We start from the raw sequence: 19,445 nt of genomic DNA, 5'->3' as shown, positions 1-19,445 counted from the left end.
CACAAAATAAATGGCTTCCTGCTCCACGTAATGACGCTGTGTTTCGCGTTGTTGTAAACATTCTTGTATTCCAGAATGTATGCATCTCTGTAAATGCTACTCCTAAGACTAATGGCATAGCATGAAGTGTTTGTACTGCATGTGACGACAACTGAAATGAAAGCACTAGGGACCAGTGGGCAGTCTACCGCCTTTCCAACAATTACGTAATTTGTTGGAAATCAGACATGCGCATTACATCTCAGGAATCTGAGGTTAGGTCCCAGATTTCCCCACATAACTAGGCTCTCTCACACCCTCTCTACCACAGCTAAATTTATAAATACCCTTGACTATAGCTCACTAAGCCTTAAGTCGATAACCACTAAAAACACCCATCCTAAAGTCGCTTTGAACAACAGTAACCCCACAAAGCACAATATCCCTTCAATTAAGGGTGCCCGTAACAATGCCAGGTCCTACCTTGCCCACGTGTTGGACAATGCTGATTTCATTAGAGTCTGAGACTTAGGGCCTCATTACAAGTGAGGCAGAATGGGTTAACGGGACCCGCTAAAGGAGGCGGACCCGTTAAACCCGTTCCGCCTCATTACAAGCTCCTCTAGTGGGACCTTGTAAGTAACGCCTGGTCAAACCAGGCGTGCTTACCGGGTCCCGTGAGGGGAAGCGGGAGAAAACAATGGGCCGCTCGTAATCGGCCCGTTGTTTGCTCCCTCCCCCATTCCCATTCAGCCCTCTGGGGGCTCTGGGGGCTGAAATGGGACTGGGGAAGGCCTGGGCCCGGGTTCCTGGAGGGAGGAATTACCGGGCCCTCCAAACTCGGAATGGCCACGTAATTCCCCCTTCTGGGAACCCGGACCCAGACCCGATTTTGGCGACAACCATGCCGCCAATAGCGGCATGGCTACCGCCAAGATCGTAATGAGGCCCTTAGACTTTTTAGCCATTGCCGAGACTTGGCTACACGCAGCAGCTGGTCCCTTACTTTCTCTGGTTATCCCTGATGGCTACTCCTTCCTGAGATGCGACTGCAATACCAACCAATCTAAAGGCAGAGGCATCACCTTCATATTCAGAAGTTCCATTGCCATGAGACCCATACCTAATCAACATGTCCCCTCAGCAGAGCTACTCTCTGTCAAAATGCCCATATCTCTCTACCGAACCGCCACAATACACCTTATCTACAGGCCCCCAGGTCTGGTCATCTCCTTCATTGACAACATTACAACCTTAGTAGCAGTTAACACTAAGCCAAACTCGCACATTCTCCTACTGGGTGATCTCAATCTGGGTTTCCAAGACCTCAATGACCTTAATGCCTTGGACTTAGCCAGCACTTTCACAGATCAAGGATTCTCACACCACATTCATGAACCTACTCACAAGAAAGGGAGAACTCTTGACTCGTTGGTGAACCTGAACTGCAGCATTAACTTAGTGCCCAACACACCCTGCACATGGTCTGACCACCATATTATAACATTCAAAATCAAGGCTAACAACAAATGACCCAAACAGAATATAGCACCTGCATTTTAGCACCAGGAATAAAAGAGATATAACTAGGGAGAAACTACTCCAAATAATCCTTCATATACTTAACAATGCCTTCGAGGACTTGTGCCAACCCTACAGTATTAATTGATACCTACAATCAGGTTATCCTGAAAGCCCTCAATACTATAGCTCCACTCAAACAGTGGAAACCTAAACCCTGTGCCCATTTCAATTCCTGGTTCAAGCCTCACTTAAGAGCACTGCGCAAGGAAAAGAGAAACACTGAGGCCCGCTGGAAAAGCCTTCGTTCAGATGCCAATAAGAACAGCCTCTTTCTAGCATCACTCAACTACAAAGTGGCAATCTTCGATGCCAAAAAAGACACTTACAACAAATGCATATTGCTAGCAGAATCAAACACCAAAGAAAGAACTTGAATCTCCTGCAGTCATACCTGACACCTGTAGGAATGACAGTACATGGTGCTCAAACATTCAAAAATCTCTTCTCAACAAAATATCATCTCTTCAAATCAAAATCAATGCAAAAAAATGTAGTCTACAGTCTGACTCACATTTAGGTAACCCTTACATTAGCACCTTCCCACCTCCACACACATTGAAACGGTTTAGCTTCTCTCCCCTCTCCATCAAAGAAGTCGAAAACATTATCTGTAAACTAAAACTTTCCAACTGCCAGGGTGACACATGCCCAGCCCTTATCATTAAGCAGGCTACTCACAAATTGGCATCATTCATCACCGCCCTCATTAATTCCTTTTTCAGCTCAGGGATAGTACTAGACAACCTTAAAGATGAATGGGTTATCCCACTACTCAAAAAACCATCATTAGATCCTAGCAATCCGGCAAACTACAGACCTATCATGACTGTCCCAGTCTTACTTAAAATACTCGACAGAGCTGCCTATTTGCAGATCCAGTAATATCTTGGATCCAATAAACTCCTTGGTCTCTGACAATCAGGCTTCAGTCCCAGGCACAGAACTGAAACTGCCCTGATCGATTAAAAAACCCAAATTGAAGGCCTCAAAGACAATGGCAAATTGGCACTCCTACTACTGCTTGATTTACCAGCAGGATTTGACCTTGTCAATCACCAAATTCTCTGTCAGCATCTTAAATCTGCAGCTCATTTTTCTGACAAAGCCACATCCTGGATCAGATCCTTCCTGGCCAACAGATCCATGAGGGTCTTCATCCCGCCAGCGGCTGCGGATCCCTCAACTGTCCTGTGTGGGGTCATGCAGGGATCTTGTTTTTCCCCCACACTCTACAACATGTTTACGACGCCACTCTTTGATATTCTTGACTGTCTGAGTGTCACCTATACTAATTATGCCAATGACACCCAGATACTCATACCTATCACAGGCAATCACACAGTGGAAACCAAAGCGCTAAATGATGTCTATCAGGTCATTTAGACTTGGATGACACAACATGGGTTGTGCCTGAAAGACGAGAAGACCGAGCTTCTCATCCTCGGCTCCCACTTCAGACTCAATAGACTTGACCCTGCATTTAAATCCTTCATTATTGATGGCAAAACCATCAAGGTATCTAATGACACAAAAACCTTAGGGATTTATCTTGACTCGACCTTGTCTCTCACCCGAAAAATCCAACGCTGTTATCTCTGTGTCTGCCTACACTTGAAAACTTATCACAGCATGTTGACCATTCCTTACCACCTCCAACTGCACCATCCTTGCTAGAACCCTGATTATGTCTAAACTGGATTACAGTAATGCACTTTACTTAGGAACCAGTCAAAGGTACATTAGCAAGCTTCAGGTAACCTAGAACAATGCCATCAGGGCAGCTCTAATATTCCAAGGAACCAGCACATCTCGGACACTAGACGGAGCCTCCACTGGCTCTTGGTCTCACAAAGAGTTTCCCTCAAAACTTTCGCACTCACACATAAATGCTGAGCTAATCAGGCCCCAGAATATCTGGCTACCTGCTTCTCCCCCCCTCACTTCCACCCGTCCACAGCGATCAGCACGGGCTCATTGCCTATCCTTGCCTAGATACAAGCTCAGGAAAGGTGGCGGATCCAGTTTCCCAATCCTTGCTACCAAATTGTGGAACTCACTGCCTAACCCACTCCGATCTGAACCTTCTTTCCACTTGTTCAAGTGCAAAGTCAAACTGTGGCTCCAGTCACAAGAATCGTAAATTTCCTGTGTTGCTTCAATGCCAATCCTTTTTGCTTTGGGTCGTTTAACTTGATGTTGGCCCACATGCCTGTATGTTGTAATTTATCATGTCATTTCTTTGTAAATCTCTGTACTTATACCCTCATGTAATCTGTTTTATATACATTTTTTTTGGCCTGTATATTATGTCTCTGTAACCACATAAAATGCACCCAGATGCCCTCGGGCCAGGTGCGCTTTATAAATAAATAAAATACAAAAAATAAAATACAAATACTTAGGGTTATTTCATGTACAGCATTTGCCACATCTGCTGCGGGCACAAGAGGGGCACTCCTATAGGGCAGTGGAGCTCTAAAACACCCTTGCAGACCATAAGCCGCGCTACAGACCCTTACCCGGCAAAGGGCATTGTATTGTGCACCTTCTGTAGCGCGCTACTCTACAGAGGGAAGGTACTTGGAAGTGTGTGGGAAGGATCTATGTAGGTGAGGGCCACCTAATAATTCTGTCTCTCGGCACGTCTCCTATGGTATCCATATAGGTGCTGCCCCTTCTGTACCGGGCCTTTCCTGCCGTTACTTCTGTGGCGTGTGACAGAAGACCGTAATAAATGGAAATGAACTGGAAAGGGAAAAAAGGGAAATAAAAAAAGCACCTTTTAGAGATGAACAATGGAATTACCAATGAACAGATGTAGGGCAGGCGGCGTGGCACTGTGCAAAACACTGTAGTTGAATCAGTTGGAAAGGGGGTCGCTGTAGAAAGAGGTTTCTTTACGTGTTGCACAGTGTTTTGAAGAGTGTCAGTGCACAACACTTACTACAAAAATGTTTCACTACTTTCAAGAAGAGCACCAAGGCAATTTGGTTGGGGTGTGGAGAAATCGGGATGGCAGGCATAGTAAGATGAGCGTTATAGCTGGGGTAAACTGTTCGTGCTGTGAAACGTCATATTGCCATCTGTGAAGTATGCCATTGGCACATGTCGTACAAAGGCACAAATACACTTCTTCGCATTGTACTACGCTTTGTCCATTTGCGGATCAAATAAAAAATGACACAGTCACATCAGTGTCTGCATAATGCGCTAAAAAGTTATGCAAGAGATCAGAAACAAACGCATGACCTGGACGAATGCCTGCTTCATCGCAAACGGCACTGAAACTCGTGTAACATGCTGTGCAATTTTCCCTCCACAATGAACAACAATAAAATCGGCATGATTGCATGGCACCAAAGTGTCACACAGACAAACCAAAATCAGTCACTTCATTGTAGTTACTCATAGAACTACACATCCACATCATAGATTCCAAAATGAGCAGCCACTGCACAGTGATTTCCATTCAATTTCAGTCAATGTATTTCAAACTCCCCTAAAACCAGCATGCTGTGCCTCGTGAAACACACAGCAATAACCGCACCCTCTGCATTTCTGTCGACAAATACACTGTGTACCACAGTCTGTGCGTACACACCACACCCATAAACCTATTGACCAATCACGTAGCCGCTACAGGCCCATTTCCATGGCCGGCATCTGTAAAAGTGGTGTATCTAACATGTGCCACTGTGCAACTATCGGGATATTCACAGACTTTCCATGCTGTGCACGTGCAGGAGTGGGGGAATAACTTTCAACCAGGGTAGGGGACGTCGTTAGTTGTGGCGGCTCTTAAAAGAGCCTTTTACTTTTAAGGTGCTTTCATAGAAACAGAGTGTTTGCATTTTTTATAAGTAATGTTGTGCTTTCAACGTCAGCTCACATTCTTACAATAGGGTCTTCAGTGCAGCCTGTAGATTGGGAAACAAAATGTCATTGCCACTGTTCGACAAAGACATGCCATTTCCTTTGAAAAGGTGTATATATCGAGTACCAATATTCTCATTCTCACAGGAGAACATCCCAGCAGCAGTCAAGAAGTCACACATGCTTCTGTTGATGAGACCCCTTCTGACCTCTGGCTGTCGACAGGAATCATTGTAATACTTCCACACTATTTTCCAGGTATACTGAGAAAAGCACCCTGCCAGTGGGAAAAATGCACTGCACTGCTTTCATCATCTTCTTCAGTTGATGGTACACACAGGAACAACGCATGGAACCCAAAAAGAAGGCTCCAAAGTGCATGACCACAACATGTACAGTTGCCAAAGAGGCCATGCGTGGACATCCTACAAGCACTCCGCCGAAACAGCATGCTTCGACACTGCACCAAAAAGCGTCCACTCCCTCCAAACCGAAATTGCCACAAAAGCTTTCTTGGAGGGCATACGCAAACAGATCTTCCACAAAGGTATCACCCACGAAGAAAACTGTGCATCTTGCTATGTTTGCCAGCTACACTGGACAACGTAATGGAAAAAATGATTGCCGCCCTTTCCGGTGACGCACACCCTGCACACCTGATTGGACATACCCCACAGTCCCATTTCTATTGGCCACCATGGTGAGAAGCGGCGAATGTGGCATGTGCCTTTCCCCAAGTTCCGCGAGGGTCATGCCACAGTGGAGCAGGAGGAGTCCTTCTCCCTATTGGTGCTCTTGCCTGTGATGCACACCCTGAGCACCTGATTGGTTCAAAGGCCATAGTCCCATTCCCATTGGCCAGCATGGTGAGAAGGGCAGAATGTGGCATGTGCCTTTCCCCAAGTACAGCGAGGGCCACACCCCAGTGAAGCAGGAGGAGTCCTTCTCCCTATTGGTGCTTTTACCTGTGACGCACACCCTGAACACCTGATTGGACAAAGGCCATACTCCCATTTCCATTGGCCAGAATGGTGAGAAATGCAGAATGTGGCACGTACGCCTCTGCACAGTAAAGCAAGAGGACACCTTTTTTCGCTTTCCACTCCAGCCATGCATGCAAGGCGCTAGGCCCTCCCAACAAAAAACACACCATAGTACAAGCTATGGGTTAATGCTCATGTCATGTGCACTGCACTCCCCATCTGCAATTCAGTCTGCCAGCTTTTACCACGGGCACATATTTGCAAGCATGGCTTCATAACGTTGCATTGAGTGTGCTGAACGGAATGTAGGAGCCTGTGTACATTAGCCATTGTTACATGTGTGCTGCTGACCACTGCCTTTCTTGCTGCAATATCTCACAGCACTCTCGAAATCAAGGGGATTATAAGGGCCAAACCATAGGAAATGCACATGGTGGCATGAGGGTTCCTATTGTTCAGCAGGGGCAATGATGTACAATGTATACCAATGTATGCATTGCAGCTCTCTTCTGCTGCTGTACCAAGTCTACAAAGTCCTCCACAACCATTGTGTAAAAGTCACCAACTGCAAACAAACGCATGCAGACACCATTGTACACGCTATGTTTAACTGCTCATGCCATGTGCACTGCACTCCCCATCTTCAATTGAGCCTGCGGCTTTCACCCTGGGCACATATTTGCATCCATGGCTGCATAACAGTCTGTTGGGTGTGCTGAACGGTATGTAGGAGGCTGTGTATATTAGCCATAGTTTACATGTGTGCTGCTGAACACATCCTTTCATGATGCAATATCTTAAAGCAATCCGTAAAGCAAGGGGTTTATAAGGGGCAAACCATATGGAATGCACATGGTGGCATGTGGTGCCCTATTGTACAACAAGGGCAATGATGTACACCATATGCTATTTTACTCATAGCAGCTCTCTTCTGCTGGTCGACCAAGTGCCCAATGTCCTCCACAACCATTGTGTAAAAGTCACCAACTTCAAATGCATGCAGAGTGACAACTGCATGGCTGCAATAGGTTGTGGTGGCGGTTATAAGGCCTAGGCTGTTAGGTGCAGGTGTGGTGAATGGTATGTAGGAGGCTGTGTGCATTGGCCATGTTTTACAGGTGTGCTGCTGAGAATGTCCTTTCATGCTGCCATATCTTATAGCACTTCCTAAAGCAAAGGTCTTCTAAGGCCCTAACCATAGCAAACGCAAAAGGTGACATGTGCTCCCTATTGTGTAACTGGGGCAATGATGTGCACTGTATCCTAATGTATGCATAACAGCACACTTCTGCTCCTCTACCAGTCTACAATGCCCTCCACAACCATTGCGTACAAGTCACAAACCTGACATGCTTGCAGACTGACAAGTGCATGACTGCATTACGTTGTGGTGGCTGTCATGAAGGCCTAGCCTGCTGGGTGCATGGCCTACTGCCTACAGCCTTCGGCCATGCAACCAACAGTCTAGGCCTTGCCCACACCCACCACAACATAATAAAGACATGCAGGCGAACATGTAGGCATGTGCCACAAATCAGAAAGGCAGCATAAGCACCAGCAATTCTACCCAACCTCTGCACCCTAAAGCAGGAATGCATGCACACATGTTCCACTTACAGTAATTTACAAACATACCACATGGTTTTGCGCCGCTACCCACTTCCATTCAGAAACCATTGTAATAATGCCTACCAAACAACACAATCATTGCAACATTGGTCCTGCTATCCACACTGTACTACGTGCACACAAACAGTATTGCATAGTGCACTTCAACACTTACTAATCTGCGCAATGCACACTATGAAAGCACATGTAAAATCCATTTGCACCGTAACCTCTTCCATATTTACACTATTGCATTAGTGCACCCAGTGGCCACAGTACACGACTGGTCACTGCAGCATCGCCACCCATACACTGGTAACTGTACGATATTCTACCATTCACCACATCCATGCAACCAACAATGTGTGCAATGCAGCCAAAACCCACACACAAAGCGACAACGTGGCACCGACTTTCAACCAGTCGACATACCTTTTCAACCTGTGGACATACTTTTCTGTGCAAGGGCTGCAGCCATGTATTAAAGGGGCTACGGACTTACCACACACAGCACACCATAGTACACCCTATCTGTAAATGTGCATGCCTTGTGGAATGCACTCCCCTTCTACAAATGTGCCTGCCACAACCCATCACAGAAATACATCACTGCTGCAGCTGTCATGCCATAATGAAGGCAGCCTGCAATGACCACACAAGATTGTTCCCTGTTCACAAAACCGCGAATTGGCATGGTATGCACGGATACCGCTGGCACACCACTGTCTTCTTCTAATGAGATGTATCACTTGGAGTATTTCTCACTCGCCCACCCTTTCCATCCCTTCTTCCCACCACCAGATTCCGTACACTATGTTTTATAGGCCCATTCGCCACCGCACGCACTCCCCCTCAGAAACAACATGCCAGCGTTTTCAAAAACTAATCACGCACAGCACGTCACCTTACACTGCAGTGCAATCACATTTTCCACTGCGCAGTGAACAGGGAAAAGGGACGCCAGAGCGGAGAAAGATATGAGTACTTTTAGTGGCCACACAGTTAGATACAAGAGGCCAAGCCATGAACACAATCCATTACAGGCTTGGCACACACACCACAACACTGTCCACTGATACACCATGGCAGCGTTTCCCAAAACCTTTAACGCACAGCATGCTTCCCTGCAGCCAACCACCGGCCACGTCTAATGTTTGCCGACAGCACGGCGTACTGCAGGCCAATGAGACTTCGGTCCGTGGAGCGAACAGGGAAATTGGACCCAGATATCACAAATCTTTTGGGATGTACATTTCAGCCCTGTGCAACAAACATACTGCTCCAATTTCCAACAAACACACAAAAGCACACTTTCTGACCTAAGCCCCCGCTCCTGCCACAAATTTGGTGAAAATCCGTCCAGCCATTCAGGCTACAGCCATGTACAAAGTCTTTCCCCATTCAGTCTATGGAAAAACAAAATATTTTGGGACCCCCCTCTATAACTAAACTAAGGAGGGTCGGTCCCAGTTACTGCATGGATGGGAGTCCTGAATGCTGTGTGTTTTCTTAGTTTCCAATATATCATAACACACAGCATCCACATTATTTTTTTTAAACAGTGCTACTGTCATACCTTGAATGTTTTGAACTCATAGACCTTTATTTGCCTTTTGCTGAATTGCATTCTGGTAGTTGTATTCTCACAGTCAAGATAGGGAGAATAATGCCACAATTGTACACTTTTTACCTAACATAGTTCTACAAGGTTTTATCTAGTAGAGTGACACTATGGTATGTGTACTTTTCAAGTTAGCTTTATGAAGCAGAGTATTGTTGAAATGGTGGTAAGGAGGGATAATGATGAGAGGGCAAGTAATTCATGAGTATTTGCCCACAATGTGGCAAGGGATTTTGCACACTGGTGCAGTTATTTTCCCCTGATTGTGGCTGCTTTTCAGGGCACCAGTAAAGAACACATCTAGGTAGACATCTTTTTCAGAGGGCAAACAAACCCCTTGTTTTTCTTGAGGTTGGCAAGTTTGCTCAAGTATTTGGCTACCAGGATTTTAGTCAGGCTGCCAGGTTCCGAGTGCAGACGCTTACCCGCAAAACCACAAGCACTTGTTTTTCGTATTGGGATTTAGTTTTCCAGGAAATATTACAAGACAGATTGCTGGGTTTAAAAGGTGAGCACATTTTATACTATGCCAGCATTTCTGTTGGAACATTTCTTCTTTTGGGTTATTTTTCTGGTGTTCAGTAGTTTTTTAAAAAGTCCAATGCTATTTAGTCTTGCGCACTTTCGTGTAAGGAATAGCTCCATTGAACTACATTTGTATATTTAACTAAGATATATGTTCACTTACTGTCCATATATTCATTTTGGTTGCCAGCTTTTGATTTTCGCTATGGGTGCAAAAGGTATCTTGGCATATGTTATTCTGGCAGCTGGTCATTTTTTCCTGCTTAATTGCGGTGAGTTGGGGTTGTGCGATGTATCACAACAGTCACCTAGAGACCGGCCATAAAACAAGGGGCTTCGAACACGGGACACAATGTTTTGGCATGGCCAGTTAGACTCACAACGTTATGGCGTGACCGTTTCGCTGCAGGTCCCGTTTGGGTGCTCACAGTTAGATGCAGCGAGTTGACCTCAGGGACCTCTCGGCGCAAGAATGTTTTGCCGCAAGCGGTCGCAATTGGCTCAGCATTAATCTACAGGCGCTTTGCATTTTGTACCTCTCAGCGTAAGAATGTTTTGTCAAGAGAGGTCGGATTTGGCATGACCCAGCAGGCACGTGTTAGAGGTAGTGTCTCGTGTTAGAATATTTAGTCCTCTAATGCAATCAATATGCTTTTTACAGACCTCAAACAGAACTTGTTGTTCTATCCATTGATGTTATCCTGATTAATTAAGGAAACCTCCTCAACGACTAGACACACCTGCAGAAGCAGGTAATATACGGACCAGCTTACTAGCATTGCCAACTACAATTTGTCACCAGGAATCTGAGCAACTACAGCTTATCCTTTGTTCTATTTTTTATCAAACGTTTCTCCAATCAAAATGAGAAATATACTTCATTCGCCAAGACAAGGTGTTTTTATTTTAATTGTAGCCTAACTGACACATCTCCTGACAAATGTCCCAAATTAATGCAGAGGACAGAAACATGTTGAGTTCGAAGGTCTAGTGATAATACACCTAGAACTGTTTATTAATACAAATGAAGTTTGTTTAACAACAGGAAGACCATAATCAATGCAGATGTTGTTGCATAACTAACTGAGTGAATCTAATACGCAGCTTCCACCACGAAGAAGCCTCTTATCACAAAGACTATTGTGTTGTTTTATAATAGTTTTATTTTTCCATGATATACTATCCGTGTACATTTAAATAAATGTATATGTTCTTAAGAACCTGTTTTTCTTGGTAGGCCTGTTAATAATATCCAACTACCTCCTGTGTCTATATAGTGTTATCCTCCCTTAAATAAGGTAGGGAATTCACTAGATAGTGACATTTCTGGGATTCCCCATTTTTATCTAGAGTATATGTTTTGAAATCCAGACTGGGATTTCGTGCACCTGGCCTACCCTCTGTCTTCGGGCCCAGGCACCTGCTCACCCTGCCACCCACTCGCACTGTTTTGGGCAATCCCTACACTTGGGTCTGTATCTGTAACCATACAGTGCCCCCCACCCTTTTTTTCCTGCACTTTTCAGACATAGGGCCTCATTACGACCCAGACGCTAATGGGTTAATGGCACCCTAAAAGGCTGCGGCGCCGTTAACCTACTAGCGCCTAATTACGAGGTCCCTTTGCGGGACCCGACCTTAACGGCTGGTGTAGACCAGCCGTTAAAGTAGGGACCCTCAAAGGGACCTTGGTGCTAATTACGGTGCCGCAATTTGGGGTGGTAATTCCCCCTTTCTCCAGGGCAGAGTCGCTAACTTACCGGCATGGACCATGGTGCTAACAGCACCATGGTCTTCCGCCAGGGACGTAATGAGGCCCATACCCTCTCTGCTGCCTCAACCTAGCACTTGCCACATGCTGGCTGTACTTACACTGTTTTGCTGCCTTTATTATTTATTTAGTTTATTATTTATCTGTTTTCCTTTACTCCGCACAATCCTCTTCTCCCCCCTCCCATGCACTTTTCTCCTTTCCTTATCCCATGCACTTGCATGTCCTCAATGTCACTGGGCCTAGTAAGATCTATGTTTTTTGTTCTCCCTTATTCCCCTCCCTTGCCTTGTCATGCTCTGAAACACTTGTGTACGAGCGTGATACAAATAAAATATCATATCATCCACTATTTGATGAAAGCAGACTTGCTCTCATGCTAAATACAACTGTACATTTCCATGTTTAAATTACATGAACAACATGTAAATATGATATTAACATATATACTTGGTTAAGGTAATTACTAAGTTAACCATGTTTAATTTATCTGTAATAGAATTTCACTTAACCATTCATGTGGAAATGGAACTTACCATCTTTGTCAGCATTGTGGAAAGGCAGATTTGCGTCATCACTTTGAGTTTCAGTTATATCTGATAGTTCATTCAAGGTAATTGAACCATCCTTGTTCATATCGTAAGTGTTGAATTCTGATGGTAGTTCTATAAGATGAGGTCAGAAGAAAGATACATAGTTTGGTAAATGCATTGTTTCATCAAAGGATGTGTGGAATAATTCATACTTTTAGAGTTTAAGGTGCATTACTGTTAGCATGCTGCTACTACTACTTCTTTGAATAATCATAATAATAATAGGAATAGTAATAATAGTAATAATAATTACAATAATATATTCTAACAAGGAAAAAGCATAACATTGTTATTTTTGTTATGAGAATGCTGAATATAATAACATCATTACTTTTCTGTGTTGTTTTTGTTTGTTTATTTATAATGTGCCCAAATGCCTGAAGGCACCAGGTCAGACAAAGAGACTAAAGACAGTGAAGCACGGGACAAAGCAGAAGGAAGAAGTGGAATAGGGTAGTGATGTTTATATCAGCAAGAACGTCTTCAAACGTTTGCAAGATTGGAGTGAGTTGAATTCCATGCTTTTGGGGCCAGAGTGAAAAAGGATCTTCCGTTGCCCAAGGCGCGGCTTGCTTTGGGAAACGCAAGCAGACAGGTACCTGAGGATCTTAAAGTTCTACTTGGTGCATGTTTATCGAGTCTGTCTGACAAGTAGGTAGGTGAAATACCATGAACACACTTATGAGCCAGGGTAAGTACCTTGAACTGTACACAAGCTGATACGGGCAGCCTGACACAAGCTGATACAGGCAGCCTGACACAAGCTGATACAGGCAGCCTGACACAAGCTGATACGGGCAGCCTGTTCAGTTCCTTGCATATTTAAGAGATCTGAGTATTATGAGGAAGGTTTTTTGTGATGTGAATGACATCATTTTTTTTTACTTGACTTGCAGTTCCGACTGCTGCTCTTGCTCACTCTCCCCACCAGAGCTTTACAATAATCGATTCTGGGAAGAATAATGGCTCAAGCAAGAGAAATAACGTTTTTTTGTGAGAGAAAAGGACTTATTTGTTTCAGCAACTTAAGATGACAGTGTGACCATTTCGAGGTGTGGTTCACCTGAGCATCAGCACCTAACAATGCTTCTATTTAGACGCCCAAAGTTTTTACTTTGTTGTGAACCGGAATCAAGCAGTCCTCAATCGTAAAACTAGAGAAGTTTACAGGGAGCTTTGATCTGGATTGATGAGAGCCTAATATTAACAACTCTGTTTTATTGCGAGGCACATCAAATTGGTTGACATCCACTGCTTAATAATGCTGTAAATGGACTGTAAACTAGCCACATCTGTTTTGTGTCTCCCCTAAAGCTCAAGCAATAGCTGGGTATCAACGGCATAGTTTGTAAAAGTCACACCCATGTCAGCCAGTGGTTTAATGTAGATATTAAATACTGCAGGTGACAAACTCGCACCCGAGAGACACCGTAAGCTATTGGAGCTGAAGCGGAGGAAGTATTATCCCATCACACAGCAAACGACTGAACCCAGCAGATGGCATTCTCTGAGCAATGACCCACAGTGCATAAAAGGCGATCATGATCCAGGAGGTCGAAAGCCGCCGAGAGGTCCAGCTGAACCAATAATCTTGCTCTCTCTCTCTATCTATGATGTTGAGCATGTTGGATTGCAGGTCTAGCAGTGCACTCTCTGTCCCATAATGCGGCCAGAAGCCGGACTGCTTAAGATGTAAAAGAGCATCCTCTTCCAGGTGTTTTTGAAGTTGTATACAGGCAATCTTGTCTATTACCTCAATTAGAAGGTGTGAATTTGTAATATGCCTAAGGAGTACAGCATCCCTTGGACGGAGTCCTGGTTTCTTTACCAAAGGAGACACTTTGACTTGCTTGATATCATCAGGTACGCGTTATGTGAGAAGAATGAATTAGCAAATCTTGTAAAAAATTGAGATATTTTAATGTTGTCCAGAATTAATCTTGTCAGTGTGACGTCCCCAAAACATGAGGTGGGTGTAGTTTTCTCAGAATATCTTCCATCTCAAGCACCATAATTGAATGAAATGAAAATGTAGTGTGGTGAGATAAATGCTTAGCACCTGGGAAGATTTTACTCAAGTCAACAATTGGCTCATCTATCTATGAAACTGAGCTAAAGGATTGATCCTTCTTAATATTTTCTCGAGCATTGCTTACTTTATCGGCAAAGGCTTTGTGCTTCTCTACTGATCTAATTTCAAAGTGGTTCTTTGAATTGTTCTCCACATTCATTATTTGGGTATTAAAGTTTTCTATTGCTTTATATGTGACTAGTTTGCAGGTTTTCGCAAGGCCCCTCCACAATAATTTATTAGCCTGAGTTTTTGATTTCAGCCGGAACCTTACGGCCTGCCGTTTCGCTTTTCTAAGAACCCCTGGATACAGTGTAAGCCAACTTTTATGGCAGAATACTACTACTACTAATAATAGTAATAATGATACAGGCACATAAATCCACTATGTACATTTCATGTGCTGAACATGCATAAGGGATATCCAGCAGGCTTTGAACATATAACATCAATGGTAAAGAATACATCATATGTGAATACTGAATGAAGGTTTGGGTTTGCCCTGATTAACCTTCACCAGCTTCTTTAATCAGGGAAAGTGAGACATATACCAATGATTGTATGTATTTATTTATTTTGATTTATTTGACTTGTATAATGTGCTAACACGTGGAGGTGCCACTTCAAAGCAACTGGGAAAATCAAAACAGGACTTGGGGGAGAATAGAAAGGTGTGACATATATACAAGGAATGGGAAACATGGCACGAGGTTACATGCCCAAGTAGTGTGCTTAGTTACAGGGAGTGACAGAGATTTGAGTTGCATCGTCTGGTTGATGCTTTTTAATGCACCACTTGTAGAAAGTCTAGTGCTTGTAGATGATTCATTTTCTCAACAAGTGGACTCAGGAGCAAGTCAGGTGACCTTTCAAGGGACAAAGCAGGCACATTTGAGGTCATTAGGTGATTACTTTTTTTTCTTCTTTTATCTTATTGTAAATTTAAAAAGCACTAACACCAGTGAGTGGTTTCTAAGTGCAAGATCGTGATTTAAACCTGTGTTGCGCTACGTTATCTTGCTCCCAACACAAACGCATTGCCCCTGAGCTATCCTTCCTCCCTTTAACATGGCCATGAGGTGGATGTGCCAGCAATAAGGTATAAGTCATGTAGCATTAAGCATTTTTTTTAATTTTTGTATCATACAAATAACTTTTGACACATAACATCTTAGCTAAAAGAAAGAATAATACGGCTCTTGTACAAATCAAGCTCATAAAAATAAAAATACAATCACCTTCAATCAGAGATTCGTAATATACCATAGATCTTTCTCCACATCTGAGTTAGAACGTCAATCAGTCCCTCAAGAGGCCCCATAGAGCAGCTGAGGGGTAATGGTGATCCAATCCTGATTCCCAAAAGGCCCTTCTATGCAGCACAGTCAGTGAGGCACAGGTTGTCAGGAGATACTGTGCAGTCTGCCCCTCAAAATTGCCACAGAGCCGGCAACATCTATCCCCCTGGGAATCTAAGACCACCGACCTACAATTTCAAAGGTGCTTGCTGCATTAAATTTATAACGGAGATAGTCCCACACAACGAAATTCCCCTCACAATGACTTATGTAAGTAGGCCGGAGTTGTCTTTCGAGCATATATGGGAAAAACCAGCTGCGGTGGACTTAGCAGCCAGGGTTAACAACCATTTGCTCACATTTAAGAGAGACCAATTTCCTTCTCATTACATTTTTTAATTGGTTTGCACTTTTAAATTGGTTTGCACGTAGCATCAGCATACCCTCCCGGTTGCTCCTAACCCACTGATCCACCATGCTCAACATCCTGCTCAATATTGATTTCTTCATGTGAACCACCTTTGTAACCAGAGCATCAAACAAAATCCCCATCAGGGTGTTTGCTTGAGCATGTGCAAGCTTCCAGTATAGCAGGTGGCTGAGTACAATGTATTCATGGGTCATAGTGAGATCAAATTCCAGTGCGATCATCTCAGCTGGAACGTAAGATGGTAGTCTCACCAAACATTTTAGAAGCCTTGCCTCAATCCTGGCAATTACATCCAAGATACCCATACCCCAGAGATCTGAGGCATAGCAAAGTATTGGCAGAACCTTTGCGGAAAACAACTTAAGCAATATCCCCACTGAGTAGCCATCACCCTGTGATGCAAAGGAGTATATAGCCCCTACAATTTGCGCTGTGCACACCTCAAAACCACACAGATGGGACATGCCTCTAGGGCTAGCTTAAAAGACAACACCCAGGTGGACATACTGGGGAACAACCTCAATTGCCACACCGTTCATCTTCCACCCCATTCTGGCACTTGTCTATAAGATGTTTCGAAGACCATGATCTTAGTTTTCATTGATATTAACCCTTAAAGAGCTCATGGCCGAATAGCTATTGAGGTAATCCAATGAAGATTGCAGGCCACCAGGTGTCAAGTTCAGGACTACAATGTCATCCGCATAACCCATCCATAGTACCATTGTGTCACATAGCTTGGGTGGAAGAGCTTTAGGGTTGGCGAAGGCAAGGCCCATATCAGAGAAGTAGAGATTGAAGAGGATGAGGCCAGGAGACAACCCTGCTTCAAGACGACTTCCGTTGGGATCCAGGCAGATATCCCACTATCTCCCTCCAGCCTTTTTGTAACATGAGTGTTAGTATGGAGAAATACAATCATTTTTAATAGGCCTGGCAGGATCCCCACCCCACCAGCTTCCCAATAACCTGGCTCAGTCCACTGTGTCAAAGGCAGTGCTATAGTCCACAAATGCTGCATAAATTTGGCGATTGTGGATCAGCTGTGCCTGTTCCACAATGGTGGAAAGTGCAAGTATTAAGTATATGAGTCACTGATCAATGTACACAGAATTTTATTTAGCTAAAAATTCAGTTCATTGACCCACATTTTCATATTCATTTTCAAACTCTTGAGGGTATATTCAGTTGCAGGGAGGTTGTTCCAGAACTTCTGACATAACACTGTGAGGGATCTTCATTAGTGTTTTAGTCTTTTGAACCTGGATGTAGTTAGGTTGTTAACCTCTGAGGATCTTATCAGTCATGTAGGTGCATAATTGTTTATGCAAGAGCTCAGATATTTAGGCGAAACTATGGAAAATTTGTGAAGTAATACAATTGATTTTGCATGCCATTCTCTTTTCAACAGGGGGTCAGTTAAGGCAAGTTAGACCTGGTGAGATATGATCAGAGGAATTGACACCCAAAATAAGTCTGTCTGCTTTATTTTGGATAGGTTACAGTTGGTTTAGTTGTTTTTTGTTTAATCCTGAACAATAGAGGAGAGGACAAGGGCTATGGCCACCTCCATACTCTGTGTAGTTTTCAGGTGGGGGACAATTCCCCTAAGGATGCCAAGCTAGAAGTGTGTTTTGTGAGCATGGCAAGTCTATTTTTGGTTGTAGTGTGAGTTTGTCATTGAAAATAGTACTTAGATTCTTTACCTGTTCTGATGGGATGGGTGCCTTAGCCACGAAGGATGGCCATTCAAAGGGTGGTGTTGCTGGGATTGCTGTCCCAAAGAGGATAATCTCTGTTTTAAAGGCATGATTGTAAATATTATTATCTAGGTTCCAATCATGGAGTCTCTAGAGGAGTTACATGCTGATTGTTGTTACCAGGTTCAACGTACATTGGTGCTTGAAAATCCACTGTTTATAATTGGAGGGATTTTCAGAAGAGTTTGATAATCTCTGCTAGTGGTTTAATTTAAACATTAAATAGCCATGGCATAGGTTGGAGCCCTTAGAGACTCCAAACTTTAAAGGCAACATTGTTGAGTTGAAGTCTTCCATTGTATGTATTAGTCACAGATGGTTGAGTGTTTCATAGGCAGCCAATATATCTATGAGCAATAGTTTTGGTGTATTGCTGCTAAATGCTTTCAGAAATCCCTCTTTCAGGAAAGGGAGACTAGTTCCCATACTCTTCTTTAAACTAAAACAGATTGGATTTCGTGAAACTTGAGGCATAGGCCCATTTAGCAATGAAAACAATGTTACATTTGGATTTATAGTTTTTTGGTATCTTGGGACTGCACTTAACATTATAGAATGGATGTTATTGTGACAGCCTTTAAGTGATGGTGGGATACGGTCTAATGTTAGTGATGCAATACAAAATGCGATCAGTGTTTGAACCAGTTTAGCTATGTTTTCCTTAATCATGTCTGGGCATAGGTCAGATTTTTCATCTCAGGTGTTTAGTTTCTTAGTGATATTAATCAGGTCTCCAGTTGTAATGGAGTTGAATTCCATAAACGTAGGCAGATGGCCCTGGTTTATGGTAGCTGCTCCATCTTATTGTTGCGTAAATGCAGTTGTTTGTTCCATCCGTTTGTTTGCTGTTATCAATGCTGGCTTGAAATTTTACAATTTCATTCTGAAAGACCCTAACAAGAGAGTTGGCAAGTTCATCTGAGTGTTTGGTTTGATATTGGAGGGTGGACTAGTACTTTGTACATTTTTAATGGTACTATTTAGGTTTGAATTTCTGACATGTGCGTTCTAGAGTGTTGCCTGTCTTTTTAAGGGTGGCCAATTGATTATCAACCCATTTGTGGTTGATTTTGGTTATTGAGTTTATTCTACTTAGTTTCTTTATTTGAATGATCTCCATAGTCTTAGTGATTTCTATGTTCAGTTATTCTAGTAATAGAGAGTCATTGTTTCTGGCATTATTGTCGTTCTTCAGCGGTGTGAAATGTTCTTCAATCTTTTGTTTGTTGACTTTGTTCATTTGTCTGATAAAGATGTGTTTTTTTCAGTTGTCTTTTTTAAAATTAGTTTCTTTATGGAATTGTTGTGGATATCCCATTCATTCAAGTGGCAAGCGTAGAAAAGAACAT

The 19,445-nt window shown here is 43.3% G+C and overlaps 1 protein-coding gene across 1 annotated transcript in view; it reads right to left on the bottom strand.

Annotated features, from left to right (window-relative positions):
• The window catches only part of LOC138567754 (uncharacterized), a 97,836-nt gene that overhangs the window by 23,647 nt on the left and 54,744 nt on the right, over positions 1-19,445 (bottom strand). Inside the window, exon 4 of the mRNA XM_069646236.1 lies at positions 12,481-12,609. Within this exon, the coding sequence (XP_069502337.1) occupies positions 12,481-12,609 (129 nt within the window). The remainder of the gene's footprint in view (positions 1-12,480; positions 12,610-19,445) is intronic.

The sequence above is a fragment of the Ambystoma mexicanum genome, chromosome 2p (genome assembly GCF_040938575.1).
Source record: "Ambystoma mexicanum isolate Mex_15411 chromosome 2p, UKY_AmexF1_1, whole genome shotgun sequence".
Classification (NCBI taxonomy): Eukaryota; Metazoa; Chordata; class Amphibia; order Caudata; family Ambystomatidae; genus Ambystoma; species Ambystoma mexicanum.
Note: the sequence above shows the minus strand (reverse complement) of the source record. Positions and strands in the feature narration are given on the sequence as shown.